At 41.1% G+C, this 23,322-nt stretch overlaps 2 protein-coding genes across 2 annotated transcripts in view; both read left to right on the top strand.

Moving 5' to 3' along the window:
• Window positions 1-3,604: 3,604 nt before the first annotated feature.
• On the top strand, window positions 3,605-5,922 carry ddx28 (DEAD (Asp-Glu-Ala-Asp) box polypeptide 28). The gene has a single exon (XM_040139375.1). The coding sequence runs from the start codon at window positions 3,846-3,848 to the stop codon at window positions 5,547-5,549; it is 1,704 nt and encodes a 567-aa protein (XP_039995309.1). The 5' UTR covers window positions 3,605-3,845; the 3' UTR covers window positions 5,550-5,922.
• A 3,287-nt stretch (window positions 5,923-9,209) lies between these two features.
• tln2a (talin 2a) overlaps window positions 9,210-23,322 on the top strand; it is a 91,850-nt gene continuing 77,737 nt past the window's right edge. The window contains exon 1 of the mRNA XM_040126853.1: window positions 9,210-9,369. The gene's annotated coding sequence lies outside the window, so the exon portion shown is untranslated. The remainder of the gene's footprint in view (window positions 9,370-23,322) is intronic.

Genomic DNA, 23,322 nt, shown 5'->3' with positions numbered 1-23,322 from the left:
AAAGCACAAGGTTTGAGCTCTTTTTGACTTATATGCCATCTTCTGAAACGATTCTCTTCCAGCAGATGAGTCAGACCCAGCATATTTATCTATTTTTCCTTCTCAATACTTTATGGTTGTATCCCTTTGAGTTCTAAATATACACCGAAGCCGTTACATTTTCAGTTTCTTGCCATTTCACAGGCCGATTAACAACACAGATTAAGAAAATGATTCTATTTCAATCAAATGTTTTGCTAAAACTGATTAAACCAGTACCAAAATGTTCTACTCAAACAGGTGTAAAGTAACTCGATTTAAATAAGTAATAACAAGTAATCAATAAATTGTTGATATCACTTGTGTTGAAGAAAAAAAGAACAAAACAAAAGTAGCTTCCTTTAAGGACCGCTATGATCAACAGTTAGTGTCAAGTTAGTCACAGATGATGATTTGTCTGATGATGAATTCCAGTCTGTATCCAGTGATGCTGTGACTATATTAACCTTTATAAAAAGTCTTCCATGAGATTGAGTTACAATGGAACTGAGCTGTGATTCTTGTCCTCTTGCAACATATCTGGGTCAATAATTCATCGCAAAAAAACAAAAAACTGTAAGTGAAGAATGAAAGGAAATTTACTGATTCAAAAATGTTCCTTGAAAACGGCACAAGCACATTAAAAATTTTTGCTTTCTCAATTGTGATAACTACGGTGCTATGGAACGAGCTACCTTTCACAAGTGCCTACAAAAGAAAGGAGGACAGGAGGACATAAGGTTTTAGTTGTAATTAGTCCAAATCATTCTCAATTTACTGACTGTAAATTTGCTTTTGTCATAATAATAATCCTACTAAATTGAATTATAAAGTGATCAGCCTATTACTATGTGGCAATCACTCATGTGGCAATGATCTGACTGAACTTTCTCCTGTGCAACAGTCGTGCCTCCAGACCCACCAGAGTCTAATTCAGGTTACCTGCGTCTCTTATCTTCGCAGATGACCTTTGAAGGGGGAAGATAAAGAAAACAAATTGTGTGGGAGGCTGTAGATGTGGTTTGTGATATTATGTTCTTGTAAAGAAAGTTATGAGGAAAAAAAAAAACAGCATCTGCCCCCACACTGGTCCTGTTTGAGAGGTGTCACTCTTTCAAGGATTGGGGTTTGCAGAGACTGCAGAAATGCAACACAGCACCTTGGCAACACACGTGATGTTCACTAAATGTCAACGAATATCAAATTGCACACGGTGTGGTATCAGAATGTCAGCTGATAAGGAATTAAAGGCCCGCTGAGGCAATTAGACTGTTTTGAAAAATAAGAAATTATCTTTATACATTCTCCACACTAAAATGTAAAAACTTACTCGTAATTCTTTTGTGTGGTTCACTAATAGACTCTCCTAATATTGAGGCAGACTGAAAAGATGAGAAGTATGTTAAATACAGTTTATAAAATAAAAAATGCCAGAGATGCAATTTATTTATTTCTTATGTGACTATATGAAAGAAATATTGTAGAATTGGAAGACAGTGCACAAACTGCACTGAAAAGGATTTCACGTGACTTGAAATCTTCCTTGTTGATTTTATGCTGCCCTCTTTTGTTCAGCCTGTGAAACTGAATATCGACTTAGTCTGATGAGTGAGCTGGACACCTCCACTAAGGCAAACGCATTAAATAAGTTAACATATACAGACATAACCAGTATTATGTCCAGCTCCGTTCTTTCTTTCTTTCATTCTGTCTTAATCATAATCTCAGACCCTAGTTGATGGGGATTCCAGCTGCCACAGCACTGGTTTGTCCAACATGACAGAGAGTCCCTCACTGAAAGTGTATGTGATGTTCTGAAGCTACAGTTAATCAATAAGTGAGATGATTCATTCAGCACATGGGAAGGGTAGCTGGTGTACGATCAATGTGCGATTTGACAGCATCGCTGATGGAGTGAGTTGATTTTGTTAATGACGGATATAAACACGACTGTCCTTTAAAGTAATTAATATGATGGGAAGATAAAAATGTGTGAACCAAAAGAAATGAATGAAAACATTCCCATCAAGCAACTGGAAAGAAATGGGCATAAACAGCAAAGACTTGTCCCCCCTTTGGACCCTCTCTGGATGCATGCCTGGTGAGATTAGTCTCCATTTTATTGGTTGATACTTTCCAGTGGCAAAGCAGCAACACTGGATTATCCCTCTGAGAACCCCATCATGCACAAGCAAAAAGTATGCCTGTCTTGAGCGTTTAAGTAGTCAAGCATAGACATGACTGGACGGATGAATAAGCCTCATACTAATCATCAGAGAAAATGTAGACCTGCTACATTTAGCAATGCCACAATTTTCAGATTAATACAAATGGGTTTTTATTTTTTTTGTTAGGGTTTTTTTTTTTTGCATCATAGTGTCTTTGGCTCATCTTTTGCTGTTGGCCAGAACTCAGAGTCATGTGGAGTGTTATTGACATTCACCGTTGTGTCAATGACAATGCTTTTTCTCACCCTTCTCTGGTCTATTACAATCTCTGTCATTACTGTACTGCAGGCAGTGCTGATTCCCTATGCCAGCAATCAGCTGATCGATTTACTGTTCGAATGGGCATACAATGTACAACACTTCAATAATAAAACACAGTGCTCTGGTCAGAAAAGGACACTTGTCTGGTGAAGGCAAATTGCTTCGCTGTTGAAAATGTATATATTTACTTCATTTTTAAAGATAAAGTTATTTATCTATATATGCTGTTATTAATTACCATGCCTTGTAAAACCTAATTACACTTACTTGTCAGTTTATTACGTACATACAGCTAAAACTAATGAAGCCCAATCCAAAAGGCCTGCAATAAATCCTCCCGTCATGAACGTTATAATGTTCAGGTTTTGTTGAAACTGTTTGAGAAGTTCAACTGTTTGATCATTTTGGAAGATGTAGTTTGTGGTGCTGTTGTACTGTGTTGAGTTATACAGACAGGTGTTTATTTTATTTAGCCTACTCTGACTGATATAATTGGAGTAGACAAAATACTAGAAACATAATTGGAGTAGACAAAATACTAGAAACACCTGTCTGTTTAACACAATACAACAGCACAACAAACTGCAGCCTACAAAATGATCAGTTGATACTGATCATTACAGTTGATGATGAGCTGATGATACAGTTGAAACAACACCTCTCTAAAAGAGTTTCAGCAAAAACTGAACATTATAACCTTCATGAAGATAGGATTTATTACAGGACTGTTGTAATCGACTGCATTAGTTTTAGCTTAGTGTACCTAATAAACTGACAAGTGAGTGTATACTATTGGCTAAATAAAATATACATACATGTGAATTCTCTGAAACAAAAACTCTCCTCTCAGTTTTTATCAGGAAACATTACATTAGGATTATCAAATCTAATATTAACAAAAAGGCTTTCTAAACTTTGTTTGTATGCTACATTTATGTTTATTTAATTTGTTTAATTCAAGTATTAATATTCCCCACGTTTGGATATTCTTTGTTTCTTTTACATTTATGTTTATAGTTTCGTATCTGTATATGCAGCCAATTTGGATTGAAAATATATGTCAAATCTACATGTCGCATTTCTAAGCACGTCTTTACTCCACGCCCACTTGACATCATCCACACTCGCCAAGAACGCATGGCAACATCGCTAACAAGTGGGACGAGATGCTAACAGATTGACGGTGTTTTGGTTTTTTTTTTCTTTTGACATTTAGAACGATTTTGAGAGATTCCAATTGCACTAAACTGGCTTCACCTCCATGTCGCCAGTCGTTCATTTGCGTCTTTATTCATATCAGTTGAATCGCAGCTGCTGGCGAGCCGGTGAAGCACCAAAATGCAGTCTGTGAAGGTCGGTTTTTTGGCTTTGGTTACGTCCAGAGCTCTCTGCTCAAGTAGGATGTACTGTCCTCAGTTTGTTAAAATATCATCGGCTCGCTGTCGTGTCAATTGTTCTGTCAGCAAGACTCGCTTTTGTCAGTCAGCAGCCACGCCAGGGACCGCGGTTATTCGTGTTCCTCGCTACGTGCTGAAGCGCGTCGAAAACGTGAAGCAGACTCGGGGCAAAAACAAGATCAACACCATCAGAGCTGGAAAACTCCTGATCCAGAGCAAGAACCCCGATCTGAACCAGTCTGCGGGATACATACTTGGGAAGTTCGAGCAGCCCAGTCTCTGCTCGAAAGGATGGAAACATAACAAGTCATTCGGTGACTATTTCACCATCAACAACATCAAGACTGTTGCACCCTATGTAACGCAAAAGCAGGACGAGGAAGTTGAACAGAAAACATCAGTGACCTTTATGAACCTCCACATTTGCAAGGAGCTGGTGGAAGTTTTGGACAGAATCAACATTACCCATCCCACCACTGTACAGCTGCAGACCATCCCAAAGGTCATGAAAGGTCACAATATTCTTTGCGCGGCAGAGACGGGCAGTGGGAAAACTCTGAGTTACCTCCTGCCTATTGTTCACAGACTGCAGGCTGACAAGGAATCACAGATGTACGCTGGGAGCTCACGCAAAATTCAGACTTTGGTTCTCGTGCCTTCCAGAGAGCTGGCTGAGCAAGTGGCCTCTGTGTCCCGGACGCTGTGTGCTCCATTTGGCTTGCTGACACGGACTGTGGGTGGTGGGCGAGGTGTAGGACACATCAAGATGGTCTTCAAGAGGAATCATCCAGATATTTTAGTGGCTACACCAGGCGCTCTGGTCAAGGCCCTGCGGAGACGTTGCCTGGACTTAGATGAGCTGAGCTTCTTTGTTGTAGACGAGGCCGACACTATGTTCGACCCCAGCTTTTCTGACATGCTGGAGAGCATCCTGCACCACACAAACATTGCTAGTAATCCCAAGCAAACACGGGGCCCTGGCCGTAAAGCCCAGTTGCTGGTGGTGGGGGCCACCTTCCCTGGTGGTGTCGGGGAAGTGCTCAGCCAGGTGACAGACCTTGGCAGCATGGTGGTCATCAAGAGTAAGATGCTGCACTTCCTCATGCCACATGTCAAGCAGACCTTCCTGAAGGTAAAGGGTTCTGAGAAAATCCTGGAGCTCCACCAAAAGCTGAAGCTGCTCCAACAAGAAAAGGGGGGGGGTTCTGTGCTGGTGTTCTGCAACAAGTCTGCCACCGTCAACTGGTTGGGGTACTCGCTGGAAGAGATGGGCGTTCAGCATTCACGTCTGCAAGGGGAGATGCCTGCTACTGTGCGTGCAGGAATCTTCCACTCCTTCCAGAAGGGCATGGTGGATGTGCTGATTTGCACAGACATTGCCTCTCGTGGCCTGGACACATCCGGTGTGCGCTTGGTTGTCAACTATGACTTCCCAGAATCCCACACGGACTACATCCACAGGGCAGGGAGAGTGGGGAGAGCGGGAGGGGTGGAGGACGGGGAGGTGCTCAGCTTGGTCACTCATCCCTGGGATGTGGAGCTGGTGCAGAAGATTGAGACTGCTGCACGTAGGAGAACTAGTTTGCCGGGGATGGAATCTGATATACATGAGCCAAAACCCAAAGTAGTGGAGGCACAGGAGTAGAAGATGTGTCTGGGATGTGTCTAAGTGGAAAACCTGCCTCTGAAATTTCTTGCTGTGTGTGTGTGTGTGTGTGTGTGTGTGTGTGTGTGTGTGTGTGTGTGTGTGTGTAATGTTGTGGTGACACACTAAATGTACAAAATGATTTTAAGCAGAAATGGTAAGCAAGATAAGCACTGATTGCTCAAAACAGTGTGCTGTAATGTAAGTTTGCCATCTTCTCAGAAATTTTCTAATTTAAATGTTTGTTTGTATAAATGATTTTGCTCAGCAGTTACTTGTTCAGACTTACATATTCTCATTATTTTTTTTCTGGCATCTCATGCAGCATGTGTGTTAATGCTTTCAATTCAAAGTAAAATCTGACTGCACATTCTCTCACTTTGTTTTATTCACCTCAGCAATTTTATTGAGCAATATGTAAATGTTTGATGTTTGAAAAATGTACCAGCCAATTTCTTCATAGCATAAACATGATTTTAAATTTTTTTTATTTATTTAGTTTTTTTTGTAGCATAACTCTGTTTTCAAAGGTGTGTTGGCTATATTTTGGCTTCTTTTGGATGCAAACACCTGGTTGGTGGGTGTAAAGTGATTCTCAGTGAAAGTGCACAACAAAGTAATTTGATCACTGTAGGTTATTGAAAGACGCACTGCTGTTGACCTTTTCAAATACAACCTTTTTTAACAACTTCTAACTAAATACCATTCAGGATATGGTAATAAAATAAACTACAGTCAGTGTCTCCAACACTGGCAAATTAGACTGAAAATACTGTATCTAAATATATAAAAACACTGAAGAGGTTTGTCTGGATTTTCCCCCACAACTTTAAGAATTTTTAAAGTATGTCCTACATTAATTTATGTTGTTGTGTGGAAAACTCCCAAGTAAATGTACCATTTATTTTAGAAATCTTTGGAAATCTATTTAAATCATCTTTACCTCAATTTCAATTAATAGTTTCCCCCTGATGTGTAGTCCACGTGTTTAGCCACAAGGTGGTGGCATTTGTCAGATTTTAGTTTTATATTAATTACCTGCACACTTGATAGGTCCAAACGTACAGATTTTTGTGCTTTGTGTCCAGTACAATTAATTTGGCAAATGGTCACTTATAGTGTCTAATAGTCACAAGCCCACCTGCTAGTGTCTGAAAGGTTTAGTGGATCCCTTCATGTTTCCAGGACAGAAACACTTAATCAAACTACAGCGGTAATCATCAATCTCCATTCATGTTGAATACAGGGCAAAACCTGATGTCTCTGCTGTTGACGTGGTAGGTCTGCTGCGCTGCTGTGCTTGAAAGGATTTTTTTTTTTACCCTTCTTTCATGCCTGTGGGTGCTTGTTGAAAGGAAGCTGCATAAGTGTCAACAAAAAAAATCTGCCAAAGTGAAGAAAATCTTTGGCATCTTTAATATCTCCGCCAAGGAGGTTATGGTTTTTTTTTTTTCCACCGAACCTGTTGGAAGGCTGGGACATGGGCAAGGGAAGAACCCATTGAATTTATGGGGCAAGATCATCATACTATGAATTTGAATTTTGTCTCTGAAGTCCGATGTATGTTGTTTGACATTTGCCTACCTCGTGCCATTCTAGTTTCCTGTATACCTGGTGTTACGGAATCTGGTAAAGTAGGTGTTATTTTGTGTGCTCTTATTTTGAAAGGGCGTTGTCTCTCAGTCATGTAACTGTGCTGAAGTGCTCCTGGAAGTGTAGAGATTATAGGAGCAGACAGACCTCAGTGTGAGGCAGATGGAAGGACAGTGTTAACGGCTCCGACAGTAACAGGGGGCTTCCATCGGAATGTCTGGAATTTAGCTGTGATTGTCCCGCTCCAGCTGGGGTCAACATCTTCAGGCTTTGCCCCCCACCCTCAGGTTCACATTTCACCCAACTAAACCCTGACAACAAGGACCCAGTGTCCACTTATAGCACGTGGAGCAACTGCCACTGATCCCTCAGTTTATATTTTTGTCCTGCTGTAACCCAACTGACCCCAGAAAAAGTCAAATAATTAAATATTCCACCAAATGTCCCACTTCCAGGCAGTTGCTAGGCCCCATTTCCTAAAAGGATCTTAAGGCTCAGATGATCTTAGACCATAGATCTATGCCTTAAAGGGCAATGATATAACACACGACAGTCAGTTTACTCATCACAATAAGTACTATACAGGCTGTGGAAGTTATTTAATGTTTCTGTGGCTCTGGAGGATCTTACAAGTTTGAGAAAAATGGTAACACTGCCTCTATTTATTATTTCTGAGCAGTTTATAAACATTACAATGTAGTTGTTAGCAGAATTAATTTATTTATTAACAACTATAACTCCTCCTGGGGACAGCCACAAGTGGAATCTGGTGGGGGGTTGAAAGATGTGGGCATTTACCTAGCAGGGCTGGTCTAAAGATGCTATGAAGTTGCATCATGGGAAACGTAGGATCCAGAATTTTTGGAGCTTGATCCATGCTAGTACTAAAAGTCTTGGCCTGTACTGCTGTTATTTTGATAATTCTTTTAGTTAAAAAAAAAACAACAAACTCCCCCTGAACTCAAAATTATGTTTTGCTTATATTTTTACTTTACGTGGTTGTTAGATATTCACTGTGAAGGATGATGTGTGTGCAGAGTTTGACATTAGAAGCCTGTTTTCAAAATTATCTTCTGAAACGGAAAGAAAGTTTCTCTGTTCTCACCCTAAATTTGAGTTGACATGTGAGCAGTATGTGCAGGATTTTGTGACATGACTACTAGTTCGGAAACTCAATCGTGGTCCAATATGCAACTTACAAACGTGTGATGTGGAAACTAGAAGCCTCCAGTGGACATGCACTGAGAATGGACTTTTTAAGTGTGGCAAGAAATGTTTTGTGTCCAGCAGATAACCTTTTGAAACAAACAATTTTTGCATATTCACATATTGTGGATTTTTCAGTGAGGGAGAAGATCTAGATGTAATTTTAGGAAATTTTTAACCAGTTACTTGAACTTTTCAGTGGAAAACCCACATCAGACACTAATTCTAATTCCACGCAGAGTATTTCTATATGCCCTAAAACAAGTCAGGAGGGGGTCCCGCACCTTTAGGGAAGTTTGATAGTAAATTGCTGGAATACTCCTTTAAAATGCATTTCGGAAAATGGGATTAGTGTGGTAAAGCAAATGATGGCTGGTTTGAGGTCAATGGCTCCTCACCACCCAGCCTACAATAAAATAAACTATTTCTGAACTTCCACACAAATATTTGAGCAGATGGTGATGTTTGGATGCCTTTCACAAGGGATTCTCCTTGTTTTTTTCTTTTCTTTTCTTTTCTTTTTTTTGAAACCAAAGCTCCTAGTACATTTACTGATCAGCCACATTCAACATGGGTGTCCACTACCGACCTTTATGCCTATTAATAAAAATAAAAACTGCTGCTGAGAATCTGTCCAGGTGTGGAGAAAATTTCCTACATATGAAAATAAGAAATGTATATATTAATAAATATCCCTTAATTCAGACCCATTTGTAGTCCCTGTTGACATGGAGATGGATAAATGGACTACAAAGCGTGTGGGCCATTAATAATGACGCATTTCCTCTTTGCCCCACCGTAGGATTATCTCCCCCCTCCCCATTTACACACATACACACGCACTTACTTTACGCACACGCACACACGCACAGCGGCGCTAGTGCTGCTCACACACCGTCCGGCCCCTTGGAAATTTCCCTCAGCGCGGAGGATATTCTACTGCTGAGGAGCGGGACTGTCGGCCAACGTGCATCCCTCTCAGGGCTGACTTGCTTGAAATGCCCCGGCAGACGATCTGAAGGTAGGTTTACAACCCTGTAATCGCCTTATTCCGCTGCCCACCTCCCCCTGCAGCAGACACAGGGATCTGCGTGACCTTATCTCCGACCAAGCTTTTTAATAAAACTGCACGCTGTGTGTGTGATGGAGAGCGAGAGCGAGAGAGAGAGCCCAGCCTGAGTCCCATCCAGCAGGCTGGGAGCCCTCCTCTCTCTCTCTCTGTGTGCGTGTGTGTGCGTGTGTGTGTGACTGCAGATCAGTTTCTCTGCTCGGCTTCCTGAATGGATCGCTGCGATAAGTTGTGTTTTCACAGGCTGTGATGCTCATTTGAATCAACGAAACTTGTGGAGCCTTTAATTGTCTTCTCCTCCGGCGGCACCGGTTTGGTTCGGGCGACTTTTCAGACCACGGGGCTGCAGCAGGGGGTCGCCTGGTGTGAGGACCACCCCCCCCCCCTTTATCTTTTTTTTTGAAACCGCAGGATTCAGCGTGTGGACAACGGAGGCTAGCTTTGTGGTGGGTGTGCAGAGCCACAGAGGCACGGAGAGTTCACGGAGGGGGCCGGTAACGTAAGTTACATCGCGCTGGCCAGGGAAAACCAGCTTCCGCCATGTTAAGTTACCACCTCAGTCAAGCTGCCACCAAAAAGCCACGGGCAATTATCTCTAACTTTTTTGCCCCCTGATTTTACGTGCCGCCATGAATGAAGCGCACACATGCAAAGGCGCCCACTTGTGTAAAGCCTGGCTGCTGCGTTTAAGTACCCCATGAAAAAATAAAATCCATCACAATATTGCTTCACTGTACAGTTAAACACCACATAGCTTGCAGTGGAACCAATGTTTGTTTTTTTTTGCTTCGGGCGCTATTTCCAGCTTTATCCAGCGTGATTTGCTGCGGCTAGGTGCATGCGGTTGCCATTCTCTGGCTAACCTGCCCCCCCCCCCCTGCTTATCACGGTCAAGGTGATAATGAGAGCAACGTGGTGGTGGGGGGGCTGTGAAGTGCGACACGTAGAATAATGCAGCAGGTTATATTGTATAAACTGTGGGGACGGCTGCCTGTATCTGCACCGCTGCCACACCCCTTCATAGAAAGACGGGGAGGCTCTGATCTTCTGCCATTCGCACAATGATTATGAGTCACATGCTTCGCCTGTTGTCGTTGGTGCTACAGGGAATATGATATCCCCGACTGTGTCCTCCTACTTGGAAAGGAAATTACTTGGATAATCACTTGCTCACGTGCCAAGTCTGTGCACAAGGATCAATACACTCCATACTGGTATTGCAGTGTTTGTGGATCAGTCAGCTGCCAGTGGATTGTAGTGAGCCGGTGCCGTGTGTGTGTGTGTGTGTGTGTGTGAGAGAGCTGGTTTAGACGGCAGACGTGACAGGTCATATGAAAGGGGGACACCGGTCAAGCAAGGGGTGTGTCCAAGAGATGTTTGATGTGCAAGTGAGTTTCTTTGGCAGTTTAATGGGCACAAGTAAATCGCCCCCTGAAGCCCCCTTCTCTCTCTCCCTCTCTCTCTCTCTGTCTCTCACGCACACCCTTCCCCACTCCCCCTTCCAGCTGCCTAGACCTTGGCTTGTCAGAAAAAGACGCATGACATTATAGGCTGCAGGGTCCAATGTGTGTGTGTAATGCCTCTGGAACGAGTGCTGTTTGTTACACATCCCTCTAGGTATGTCTAACATCACTCGTGTGTGTTCAGATCCATTTGGCAGTCAGGATGGCGCTTCTTGTGGGAATGCTTGGCAGTTATTAAATATATTTCCCCAAAAAATCTATGGCTAATACAGATGTGAAGAAAATTGCAGCAGCAAAGAGAATGTCATCGCATTTCCTCAGGTTGCCCTTTGTTAAAATCTGTCCTTTCAAAATGGCAGCTCTCGTCTAATGAGCCGGGCCGATATTCCCCCTGCACTGATCAGTTATGCCTCCGTTTCATCTCTGTGAAAATGTCATTTTCTCAGGCCCCATAGTTTACCGCTACTATCAGCTGCTGGCAACGGCACCGATCATTTATTAAACTGACCAAACTCCGTCTGTCTCTCCTGACATAAAAGCAGTAATCAGAAGCTCATTCATTATATCAACGACTGCACTGACCTTTTGGATAATGTGTTTATGCATCCCTTATGCTGTTATTAGTTTGAAACTAATATTCTCAAAGCAGAGTGATCAACAATTTCACTCTTTATTGTGTAGCTGTTCAGTTATTTAGTGCTGAAATCAGGGGCAGGAAAGGAGAAGCAGTGTGAATCACAGATGAGTTCCTTTGGAAATGCTGTTTGATTCTACACATGTTGAATGCTGAGACCACATAATTTAAAATCGGGCTTTAAATGACTGTTTAAGCAGAGGCTGTAGTCCATACATCTGTTTCTACTTAAATATTTGACATAAAGATACCAGAGAAAACAGTTCACTAACTGTGATTGTCATGTTGCTTGGTCTAAAACCTTAGCGGACTAATGTTCGATTGCCATGTGCTTCTGGCTCGTAAAGACCTTCAAGACCAATCTCATCCGGTAGTTGAGGGGTTACTTATCAGCAGAACATGTCTTATTTATTGATCTGCCCCTTTATTTTGCATGGAAATAGGCTTCTGCTTTCACTAGTGACCACAGAGAGGAAGTAATGAGCAACCCATAATGACACTAAATCACAAGAGGTACAATGGTAATGCACTGGACAAATGGAGGGGAACCAGTGGTTTTCTTTCCATGCGCAGCTAGGTAGCAGAGTTGTTGTTTAAATTAAATATGCTAAAGACTTTGACAGATTGTTTGCAAAATGCCTGACTATAATTATCCCTTGACACTTGTTCATCGGTTGCCTTGAAATATGATCAAACTGTTGTTAATGCAGCAACAACTTGGTGAAGGATCCTTGTCTGCAATTCTTGTTTCCTAGAGCAGCTCTCAGTTGGTCGCCTGGAACACGTTGCCTGTTTTTTATGGATCTCAGATGCTGAAACAACTGTTTGGAAGTGGTTGCCAGGTTGGTAACTAGGCGTCAGTGTTTAGTTGCCAGACCTGGCAAAATAAGTGCTGTAGTTTTGTTTATTTGAGGTAAAATGGTTCTATGTGATTGTGCAATTAATGATCATCGTGATGTGAACATTCACATTGCTTACTTGCAAGGTATTGTACATTACTTTTCAGGGTAAATTTCACAAGGCTGAATGATGACCTCATGCAAACAGTTTATTAGTCATGTCACATTGGAGCTGCTCTTGAACACGAATTGAAGATTAAGTTTTTAATGAGAATGTAGTGAACAGGTTCAGTACCAGGATTTGCAGCATTCGTATTTAGAAGCATGGTGTCTAACAGCTCTTGTGTGGGGGCACCTTTATGGGGCACTCTGCCTGCTCTGTTCTCTTCTTTGGCTGCCTTCCTCTGAGACTCCAACCTTATGTGCACATGATGTGCCCTCTGCATGAGCAAACGAGGCTTCTCATTGAAAAAAAATACACGTATGCCATGCAGGGCAGATGGTGTCATTTTCATTGTTTTAAAAGGAACATTTCCCTAAATGTTGGAATTTTTCCCTCTTGTTTGACTTCAGCATTCCCAGAATGTGGGATGTGTTCTTCTGTGAGACTGATGTGTTGTCATTTGCCTTTCCCCCACACGCTCCTCACCCTTAGGGATGGAGTGAAGAAAAGGATCATTCTCATTGTAGATTCAGATTCAGAAACATTGCTGTCAACCCCTGAATGAGCTTATTTATAATCCTTAAGATTTTGATGAAAACAAGCCCAAAATTTGATGCTATTTGTGGCCTGCATTTTGTCTGCAGCATCCATTCAATATATTTACTTTCTGCAAGTAACTTGTTGTTGGCCATTCCCGCCCTGGATTCACATTGTCTACCTACGCATACCTACAATGGGAGTTTGTTTGGTTGCACTGGAAACAGATACACCAGTTGCGAGTGTTTGCTGTAGCATTAAATCACACTTGCTTTTACTACATTAACCAAGGATGTCGCACAATAAAGTAGGGCCGTAAAGTGTGGCATGAAACTTTGACGTTTCATGCCACACTTGAGTGGCATCTTAATATTTTTTAAATAGCTGCAGTTTATTTAGTTTCATGCCTTGCATATTGCAACCGACGCAAATTTTGGGAATGGTATGGTGGTGTGGTGATGTACTTGATGCACAGAGTTCTGCAGTGTAAGGGGGAAAAAAAAGGTCTGAATGGAGGCGGAGGAATGTCTGGCCTAGTTCAAGTTAACAATATCACAGAATTTCACAGTTCGTTGTGACCAAGCCAGGCATGCGTAACTTTAAACAGAGGAGTCAAATCACAAGATTCCGAGCAGGGTTTCTTATTAGAAATAGAGAGCCCCTGTGCCTGGCCTTTCCTTGGTGTACAGTGCTTGCTTAGTTTTGGACAGTATCAGACAGAAAACACATTGAATCGCCTTCGACTCTCCTTTGTCCTATCAAAAAAATCTCATAAAGGGGCTCTCTATAATTAGCAACACGTAGTCAGCTCACAAAACATTCAACTGTCACAGTTTTTAGTTTTGTTAAGCTGAATTTTAATTTAAAGCCTGTGCAGCATATTCAGTACCAATATTAAGAGATTGATGTCCAAATTTAAAAAAGATGTTTATGATGAGATTCTGTCCCTCCAGCCCATCAGCAGTGTAGCAAGCAAACAAGCAGTAATGTTGTAATGTGTAAGTTTTGGATGTCGCTCATTGTTGGATGGATGTAGCGGAGGCTGCCTTCTTTGCACCACCCATCTACTTTCTGTTTTTTTTTCCCACCTCCCACTGAGTTCTGGTTTGCCTGCCTCCCACTCAGTCCACCATCCAATTTACATTGCATCACAAATATAAGCCAGTACAGTGGTTGCCTTCCAATAACATTAAGAACTGCTTCTGCACAAGTGGCCTTTGCTAATTGATTGGTTTTACATACTCTAAATACGTATAACTCAAGGATTACTGTGTTTTTTTTTTTGTTTTTTTTTCTCAGTCTATAATTAAACATGAAGTATGTTGCAGGAGGAGCAGCCTTTTGGAGCAGTCTCCGTATGGGGTTCTGTGTGTGCTGTGATGTAAGTCAGTGGACTCCCAGTCAGGTTTAAAAATACAAAATTTTGGTCATGCTGAGCAGTCTAGAGCAGCAGTAGCCAGTATGGTTGTCATAGTGACGGGGGATGAAAACTCATGCTGTCTACTACTTAATAGGCATTTTGAATAGAGATGCTCATTTGAACTGTTACCCCAGTAGAATGCAATGCAAAATGAAGGTCTCATGGATATTTTCATGTCCACAGATGTTTATAGAAATGTCATGGTTTTAGATCTGTGTATAGTTTTTTGCATATTAATACAAACACATGCTTGGCGAAGACAAGAGACTTGTGATTGCTGTGTGTGTAACATAATGTTATCGACTCGTCAGATTAACTTCAAAAGAAAATATCAGGTTAGATATGACATTAAACTTGAAAGATCCCTGTGGTGAAATTAGGTGAAGTGCTCCTGTTTAAGGTTGTCACTTTGAAATGAACACCAGCTATTTGTGAATGTAAGTGGCTTCTTTATTAGTTTCCTGGAACTGCTCGTCATGGGATATGTTACAGCTTTTTGGCTATAAATATGTGAACACAAGCTAAAATAGTCTAATTGTCACTTATCATTTTAAAATTGCCCTTGGCAGTTCCTTTTTTTTCTGGTAATTTTAGCAATTGTACTCAGTTGATCTTTGTTGACTTTGCCAATTTCATTTTTCCTTTCTATTATGCTAATATTGTAATACTATGTTTTTGTTTAGTTTTGATAAATGTTAGATTTGCAAATGATAAAATTGTTTTTTGTCTTTCTCCTTTAGAGAAAAAGCTTACTATTAAGAAATCGTAAAAATCAGCCAAGAAATGAAGATTCTTTTTAGCTACACAAAGATCTGTAAGACATATCAGTAGTTGTTGGGCCAAATCCAGGTTCACTTTAAAGTCTCCGCTTCTAATTTCAGGGGTTTCGGCCGAAGCTAACCATCATCTCAACCCTTGGCTGAAAGAGTATCTGCTCTTAAATACGTTTCAGGTTGCAGCTGAGCTCTTCAGCTATTACTGGACTACATCTCTGGCAGAAATCCCTGCTGCCATGGTTGCCACCTCGAGGCTCATGCCTCTTAGTCACCAGGGCAGAAATGTAACCTAATCAGGTGTCTGCTGCTCCCCAGTACAAGCACACCGCACTGTGAACAGAGTGTAGAGTGGCTGTTTTGTACAAAACCACGTGTGGCCGAGCACCCTTGTGAAACATGTCACTATATGACACCCTGTAATTTTTGCATTTCTCTTGGAATGCTTATTAAACACGACATGGCTTTGGGCAGTAAAATTCATTTTTCCATCTAACCTCCTCTTCCTTCTGCTTGGTGATTATTTGATCTTGCCAAAATAACCAGGAAATGCAGTAGTTGCCTAAAGGTTACAGAAGCATGCCTATTACATAGAGATTGCTGGTTTGCTTCCCCAGACAGTCAGAGAGTCTCTAGACAGAAAGTGAACCATTTAACACTCTCTCCACTACAACAAGTGCTCATGAGCAAAGTACTTTAATTTAGACTCACTCAATAGACTACTAAATGCCAAATGCTACTAGTTGTGTTTATTTTTGACATCTGTGTTTGCATGTATGTAACTGTCACTCCCAAGTACTACAGGTAAATCAGAAAACAGCACTATGTACATGTGGTGGTAAATTCCATTGCGAGTTGAATTTTTTAATACAAGTGTGCCGTCTGAACTCATTTCTATTCCGTGGCTTGAGAAAAATCAAGCTTGGCATTTGAACAGGACAGTTATCGATTGAATCTGCAACCAAAATGAAAGAAAAAAGGGAATGAATGCATACAGGTTTGTATGCACTCATTCAACGCCCTTTCGTTTTAAAGATTAGAGCATCTGAGTTTTGTTGCGTTGAAGATCTCTTAGCGTTTGGCTATAACCACATCTATTTCCAAAGTCATGGGCAAATGGTAGTCTCTCAACATTACTCAAAATGTTTGTTGTTTGTTGACAAATTTCAACATTTGTATCACTCATCAAATTATTTTTGTCCCTGTGACGTTGTGGTTTGTGAAAATAATCCTGTGTTGGAATTCCCCAGGAAGTGATTGTGGAACAGCTTGGAGCTTTGTTGAGCAGGGGTGAGTGAACATTCTGGGTGTGTTGGAAATGTATCCCAACCCTTCGCTCCTTCTCAGCCCTCCTGCAGCCTGGGGCAGCTATTCTTGGTTTTCCCATAAGGATAAATTCTTGCTGCAAATGTTTGGCGGCTAACTTGGGGAGGAAGCCTCACTGTATATGGCCACCCTGCTGGCAGTGGGGCTGAAATGGTCCCAGTGTGATGGCTTGAAGGATTACTTTGCAGTCAGATTTGGCTTTGTTTTTTTTTTTTTCACATTGCCATTATGAAATGTGAGCTCGGCATTTGGCACAATGTATGCCTTAATTAATTCATCAAGTATCAGTTAATGGATTGATGTTTGATGGGTTTTTTTTTAAATTATGTATTCTATAAAATGTCAAATCTTAACAAAACAAAACAAGGTGTCAGAGCCTGTAATGATGGTTTAGCCTCTTACAGTGTTTGACCATGGATATTTGTCCATATATGTCGATTTGTATCAGTTGCCAATACTCCAGAACATCCCCACAGATAATAATGAAAAGAAATGACCCACTATTTTGGCAATTTTGTACATAAATAGAAAAATACTACATCACTTAGCCAAGGAATTTGCTAAACTTTAAAAATATTTGACCGTACTATGTTTAATTGGTGTATAGATTAGATTTTTAGCTTAAAAAGGAATGTTTATATCTTAGGTAATGTACTTAAAATCACAAACGAGACTTAATCTTTGGAATTGGCATGAACAGAGGATCTGCTCGAGGCAGTGAAATGAATCCATGCAAATATTCTGTGCAGAGTCCGGCTTTGGACTTTGTGCCATTGACCAATATTAAGCCATCTTGACAGTGCTGAACTTTGAATGGATGGAGAGCTGGAGAGTCTGAAGTAAAAACTGTTTCACAAAAGTGCAATGATCTGCAGACTGTAATGAAACAGGTTATTTTCACTGACTGTGAAAATTTGTGCTATGGGAAACATTGTTATAAAACTGTTTTTTACTGACTGTGTAGTACTCCCCATGACTAGTACAAAGATCTTCATTTACAAAATTAGCGGAATGTCCATTTAAGTTTGTATAAATTATTAAGCCACAGTTGCATATAGGGCATGCACAGAAGTGAAGCCAATTGAGATCTTCACATCTGTCACTCAGACATCACCTACGATTGTAAGACTCTAAAAGAGATTTTGTAATTCTGAGAAATGGATTTCGTTTTCCATGTCATTGTTTTGCCTGATAATTGAGAAATGATTAGCTGAAAAATCGAAGTATATAGTGTATAGTTCTCTGATGAGACATTTCAGCTGAATGTCAGCGTTTGCTCTGCAGCCCATATAGATCTGACCGTGACAGATCTGACAGATGCTTGCTGGTTCTTTTTTTTTTTTTTTTTTTTTTTTGCATGCATGCATTTCCATTAGTCTGTCATGTTTTCTTTTCATAGGGATTTGATATTGAGTTCTCTCTTTTGTTGTACAGTGTATCAGAGTGCAAAGTGCATATTGACCAATATGGCACTGTCAAACATTTTAACATTTGAACAGGCAGGATGAGCCCCGTCTCACAAATCTCCCGTGATAATGTTTGGAAACTAATAGTGTATGAAGTCATTATTTTTCTTTCCTTTCTGACTGATGACAAGAAAATTTGTTTAGTCAGTTTCATTTCCTTGGTCTGAGACGCTTTGCTTTTTTCAGAGAGTTTTGTGTTGGATGCGTCTCACTTTTCAGCCCTCACAAACATGTAGGACCTGGCACTGCAAAATTCTGCTGATGGATGGCACCAGAAATAGAACTTTAAGTGGCTGTTAATGTATGACTGTTACACAATCATACTGTCAGTGCTCCTTGCCCTTGGCTGAAACCTTTCTGTCTGGAACAAACTTGCTTTCAGCCCTCCCCACCTCTCTCCAAGCCTCTGATATTGCTTGTGGAGGTTGCAGAGTTTGAATAGAGCTATATAAGGGAAACCGTTCTTTGTTTATTAGTTAAGGGAGAGTACATGGGAATGCTGCCAGGCCTCTTAGAGTAGAAAATGGGGACAGAGAGAAGAAGACGAAAGACCACTCAAACAGAGTGTACTCTGCTATGTAGAGCTGTAAACATTTTTTTAAGGTGGCGTTATGAGTGCAGCAGCTGGTTTACATTACATGTGAAAAGCTCAATGTTAATCAGGCGGCTGAAAATAGCCTTTTATTTGTGTGCTGTGCTATGGGCAGTGCTCACTAATGCAACTAGCCACAAGGATACAGTAGTTACATTAGCTGACTCCCAAAGATTTTGGTGGACATTGTCAGTAGAGCTATGTGCAGTGGAGATTGTTGGGGAGCGGCCATCTGCTTGCTGCAGATGGATCTTCTGCTAGCTTGACTCACAGTTAAGTTTAGTAGGCGTGTCCTGGCTGTTTGATGCTCACCTCAGCTTTATTTCGTTTTAGCCACTGAAACCTCCAAACAAGGCCCACTAAAGGAACATTTTAGGACTCATTTAAGATGTTTGCTAGTGTGTACTGTTGAGGGTTGGCTTTTGCAGGTGCATTTGTAAACCGTATTAATTTTTAAATGCAACTGTGTCTCTGGAGACACTTTGGTAAAACATGTCTCCAGTAGATTTGACTTGAAGGTGGGTCCACTTTTAAATATGACTGTCTGTCTGTGGAAAACACATTTATATTTACTAAACAAGGTGGTGGAATCCAGTAGTGGAGGTGGTGCTAAGTCATAAGTTGCAATGCTCAGATTCGGTTGTCAGCTTTGTATAATCACCATTGCTGCACAGTTTGCTACTGCATTAGATTGTTCACTGATGCACTCTACGTGAACTGCATGCTGTTGAACAAAGCCTTACTTTGAACTTGCTGGTGTATTGCTTTGTGTGGGATTAATGAAAAGCATGGGATTTGATTCTTCATAAGTACTATATGCTTACTCTCCAAGGCCGTGTCTGAAAAAAGTTGCATAATTACTCCTGATCCTAGTTTGAATTTAATTGAGATAATCCAATGTCAGTATTTTCTGGTTTGCCAATTTAAAATATGATTGTTTATAGTAAGCTTCTGAGCTTAAAGTTGGTGCGCGGGCTGTTTCATATCAACATGTCTATGGGGAGCTTGTTCTCCTGCTGGCAAAGACACAGATGCTGCATTGTAGGATTCCTCTCTTTAGATGGACTTGGGTGTTTTTGTCTTTTGGACTCAGGGTAGAATGCTAGCGTTGTTCTTAGTTGGATTACTTATCTCCCTGGTGCGGAGTATACCCCCAGGGAAATTACTTGGGGGGCATTCCCACCCACCCCTTTACCTCTTTGACAACATGATTGAATGATATCGCTCCTTTGAGGACTGAGTTACCCATTTGTTAGTTATACTGTTAGTCAAACGCCCTCTCAGTTAGCTACAAGATTATCTGTGTTTGTAAGGCTGGTAGGCAAACACCAGGTGGGAAACTTATTGCTGGCTGCTCTTCAGGGAATATTCAAGCAGAAACTCAGTGCTGTTTTTTGAATTGGCAACATAGACTGCTAGGATGGGGGATTTAAATGGCAGTTACAAGTGGCAGATGGGAATTGGGATTTTTGTGTGTGATCTGTTTTCCCTGATGTCATGCGCAGCTTGTTCCCTGATTGGAGTTTTGTTAACTGTGGTGCCAAGCCTTTTACTCGCATGCAGCTGTGGGAGCAGGTGAGCGCTCCCGAGCAGCCTGGCATGCCTGTGCTCTGTGGACTGCCACGAATTCCACAACTTTCCTTGACCCTGCAAATCTCTATTAAGGCAGGCTTTGTTTACAAAAGTTTTTATGGGAGTGGATACAGAGGTGGCATGTTGTGCTTATGGTATAGTGTTAATGCTCAAGTGGACATGGAGATGTTAAAAGAATAGTTTCACATTTAGCGAAATATGGTTATAAACTGTTAGTATACATAGTGCAGCAAAAATACTGTTTATTGTCAATTTTTTTGGGCAGCATTTTTGGCATTTGTTACTGTAGTAATCCCAGCATTCTATAACATGCATTGAATTCGTAATGCTGGTCTCCTCCCTCTCTCCTGTCCCTGCCTTTTGGTGCGGTCGTGGTATTCCTGTTAAAAGATAAGCTGTTGTGGAATCAGTCCCAGTCTGCTGACCTAGCAGGAAACAGTAGCACCCCAAAAAAAAAAAAAACCCTCAGCTCAATCCAGTACCAGCGTTCCCACTTTATCCCACTCACTTTTTCTTTTTCTGCCACCCAAATCTACCCTTCTCTTAGTTTCTCTCAGCACTCTACCTCTATTTCACCACCCCACCCGTTCTCTCCTCAACCCCCGCAGATTGCAAGCATGTCAACACCTCAGCTGCAGCCCAGTCACACGGATGAAATGACACAGGTTGCCTCGGTTGGGCTGTAAATCAGCAGCACACATCTGGTAAATGGATGAAGGGTGGTGTTGTGATGGGCAGAATATTCACACTGCCTGCGTGACATTTTGAATTTTTTTCATTGCATTCATCTGGGTATCTAAAATTTAGATACCGATATCCACTCATGATTTGTCATGACTGGAAATGGGTCACCTGACCTTCATTTAACTGGAGTTTAATATCACTGTCACTTGCCTTCAAGGGCACATTATGAGAAATAATTGGCCTGAGATGGTGCACATGCAGTTAAAATGGTTTACTACAATGCCTTAGGAGGAAAATCAATCTAAAGAGGATTTTCACTTTGATTCATACTCCATTGTTTTACGATGTAAATGCTGGGAATTCTATAACCTACATTTTGTACCAACTGTTTATCTCTGTTAAACTTAGGTACGTTAGATTAATCAGATGATGACTGTGCATTTTGCAGTTAAAAAAAAAAAAGTTGTTCTGACATAGGTAACTTGTTATGTTACTGAGCCTATAAACATGTTTGAAGATATTAAAATGGCTGACCAAGACTTGATATCAGGAGGGATTTTCCACAAATAGAAAGTGGATTAGGTTACTCAATATAAGGATAAAATCTGTGAGAGGACCAGTCAGATTTGAACCAGAATGACTGTATTCATGTTTTAGGTTATAAACCCGAAAACGAGCGGTCAAGCAGTCCCACAATTGGAAATATATATTTTCTTAGAAATATAAGACTTCTTCACAGGAATTTGTTGAATATGTACATGAAAACAGGCATTATATAGCTGTAAAATGTGATTGGAACCAACAGAATATCTGTCTTGAATAGACATTATGATGGTGCCCGATGGGTGCTCTGATGGCACCCTCATTGTGCATCTGCTCTTTTTAAACTGTTTCTTTAGATGCCAAGTCAAGTGATTTGCCATTTAATTCAAGTTTTCTCCAAGCACTGCATCTTCACGGGATGGGCTCTTAAAAGCAAGAAGTGTGTGTGTGCATGCTCACAGTCTTGTGTGCCTGCCATTGCCATCTGACTCTGCAAACAATGCAGACTATTTAATTTGTATGAGGTGAATTGGGAGCGGCTCCTGCCTGCTCCTAACAATAGAGCTGACAAGCAAGGAGGCCAGGCTTTCACTTTGCAGACTGCATTGAAAAACTGGGTTTGGAGTAGCTGGATTGTTCACCCGCAATAGGCGGCCACAGCCTTGTAGGGCAGTTTATCTGCCGTGTCATGTTTTTCTTCTTCTCTAGTCTACCTGAGCCTTTGCCCATCCACCAGCCTTGGTTCTCCTGCCTGCTGCTTGGCTTACCTGCCTGGAATTGTTATCACATCAAGTTGCTCTGGAATTGCACTACACATTTCAAAAGGGCTTCAGGAAGGTGTCACATGTAGAAAGGCACTCACTCATTTCGAAAACCTTGACTGCAAAAACAGCTAATGGAAAAGATAAGGGATGGCAGAGCAGTGCTTATCCTAATTAAATTGTATGTCAATCCGTGTAGCTGTTGACTAAATTGGGTTTTGAAGGGCGAAGCAGCTGGGGCTGCGGTAGCAGACAGTTAAACGTCTGCTTGCAGCTGTCCAGCCAAAGAGCGGATTAGAAGACTCCCAATATCTCCACGGGTGAGATGCCAAAGAAGATTAGGTCGGTAGCTCATGAAGAGGGCCGGTCCATCCTAATCTCCTGGACTGCCAGACTGAGACAGTGCCTTTTAAACTGGGCTTTAATGATTATATTGTTTCTTGTAAATTATGAACTCACTTCTGAGGCTGCCTGTACGTTTTTTTAAGGGTCATTTGTAAGATGAGTTTAAGAGTACATAAGTACAGAATACAGAGTATATTTAAGAGTGAGTGCATTGTCAGCCCATATGTGCTGGCCAGCATGAGAGACAACACAGAATATAGTAACATTTTTCCAAAAATGTTTGTCTGAATTTGTCTCTTTAATTAAATGGATTACTAGTAGTACTGTTCTAAAACAACATATTCTCATTAACTGTGGTGCCATTTCTGTTCATACGGCACTAATATTTCTAGTTTGGATTCTTAAACTCTTCAGATATATATCAGATATATATATCTTCAGATATATATATATATATATATATATATATATATATATATATATATATATATATATATATATATGAGGGTCCTGATTGGAATCCTTAAGCCAATTCCTAGTTACAATATAGTTTGATTTTACATCCACATTGAGATCTCAGCTCCCAGTGGTGTAGGGGGTTCATGCAAAGTCACCAGGCGGTGTAACCAGAGCGCAGTATCTATCATACTCTACCATGGAGCGTGAAAGTGGGATTTGAGTCAAGCTGCTCTGCTATGCCACAACCCCTTGGCAGCTGGTATTGCCATGACCAGCAGGAACTGATTGAAACATTGGATGAGGTCCC

Source organism: Xiphias gladius, chromosome 1, assembly GCF_016859285.1.
Source record: "Xiphias gladius isolate SHS-SW01 ecotype Sanya breed wild chromosome 1, ASM1685928v1, whole genome shotgun sequence".
NCBI classification, from domain to species: Eukaryota; Metazoa; Chordata; class Actinopteri; order Istiophoriformes; family Xiphiidae; genus Xiphias; species Xiphias gladius.
This window is presented reverse-complemented; position numbering and strand designations above follow the sequence as displayed.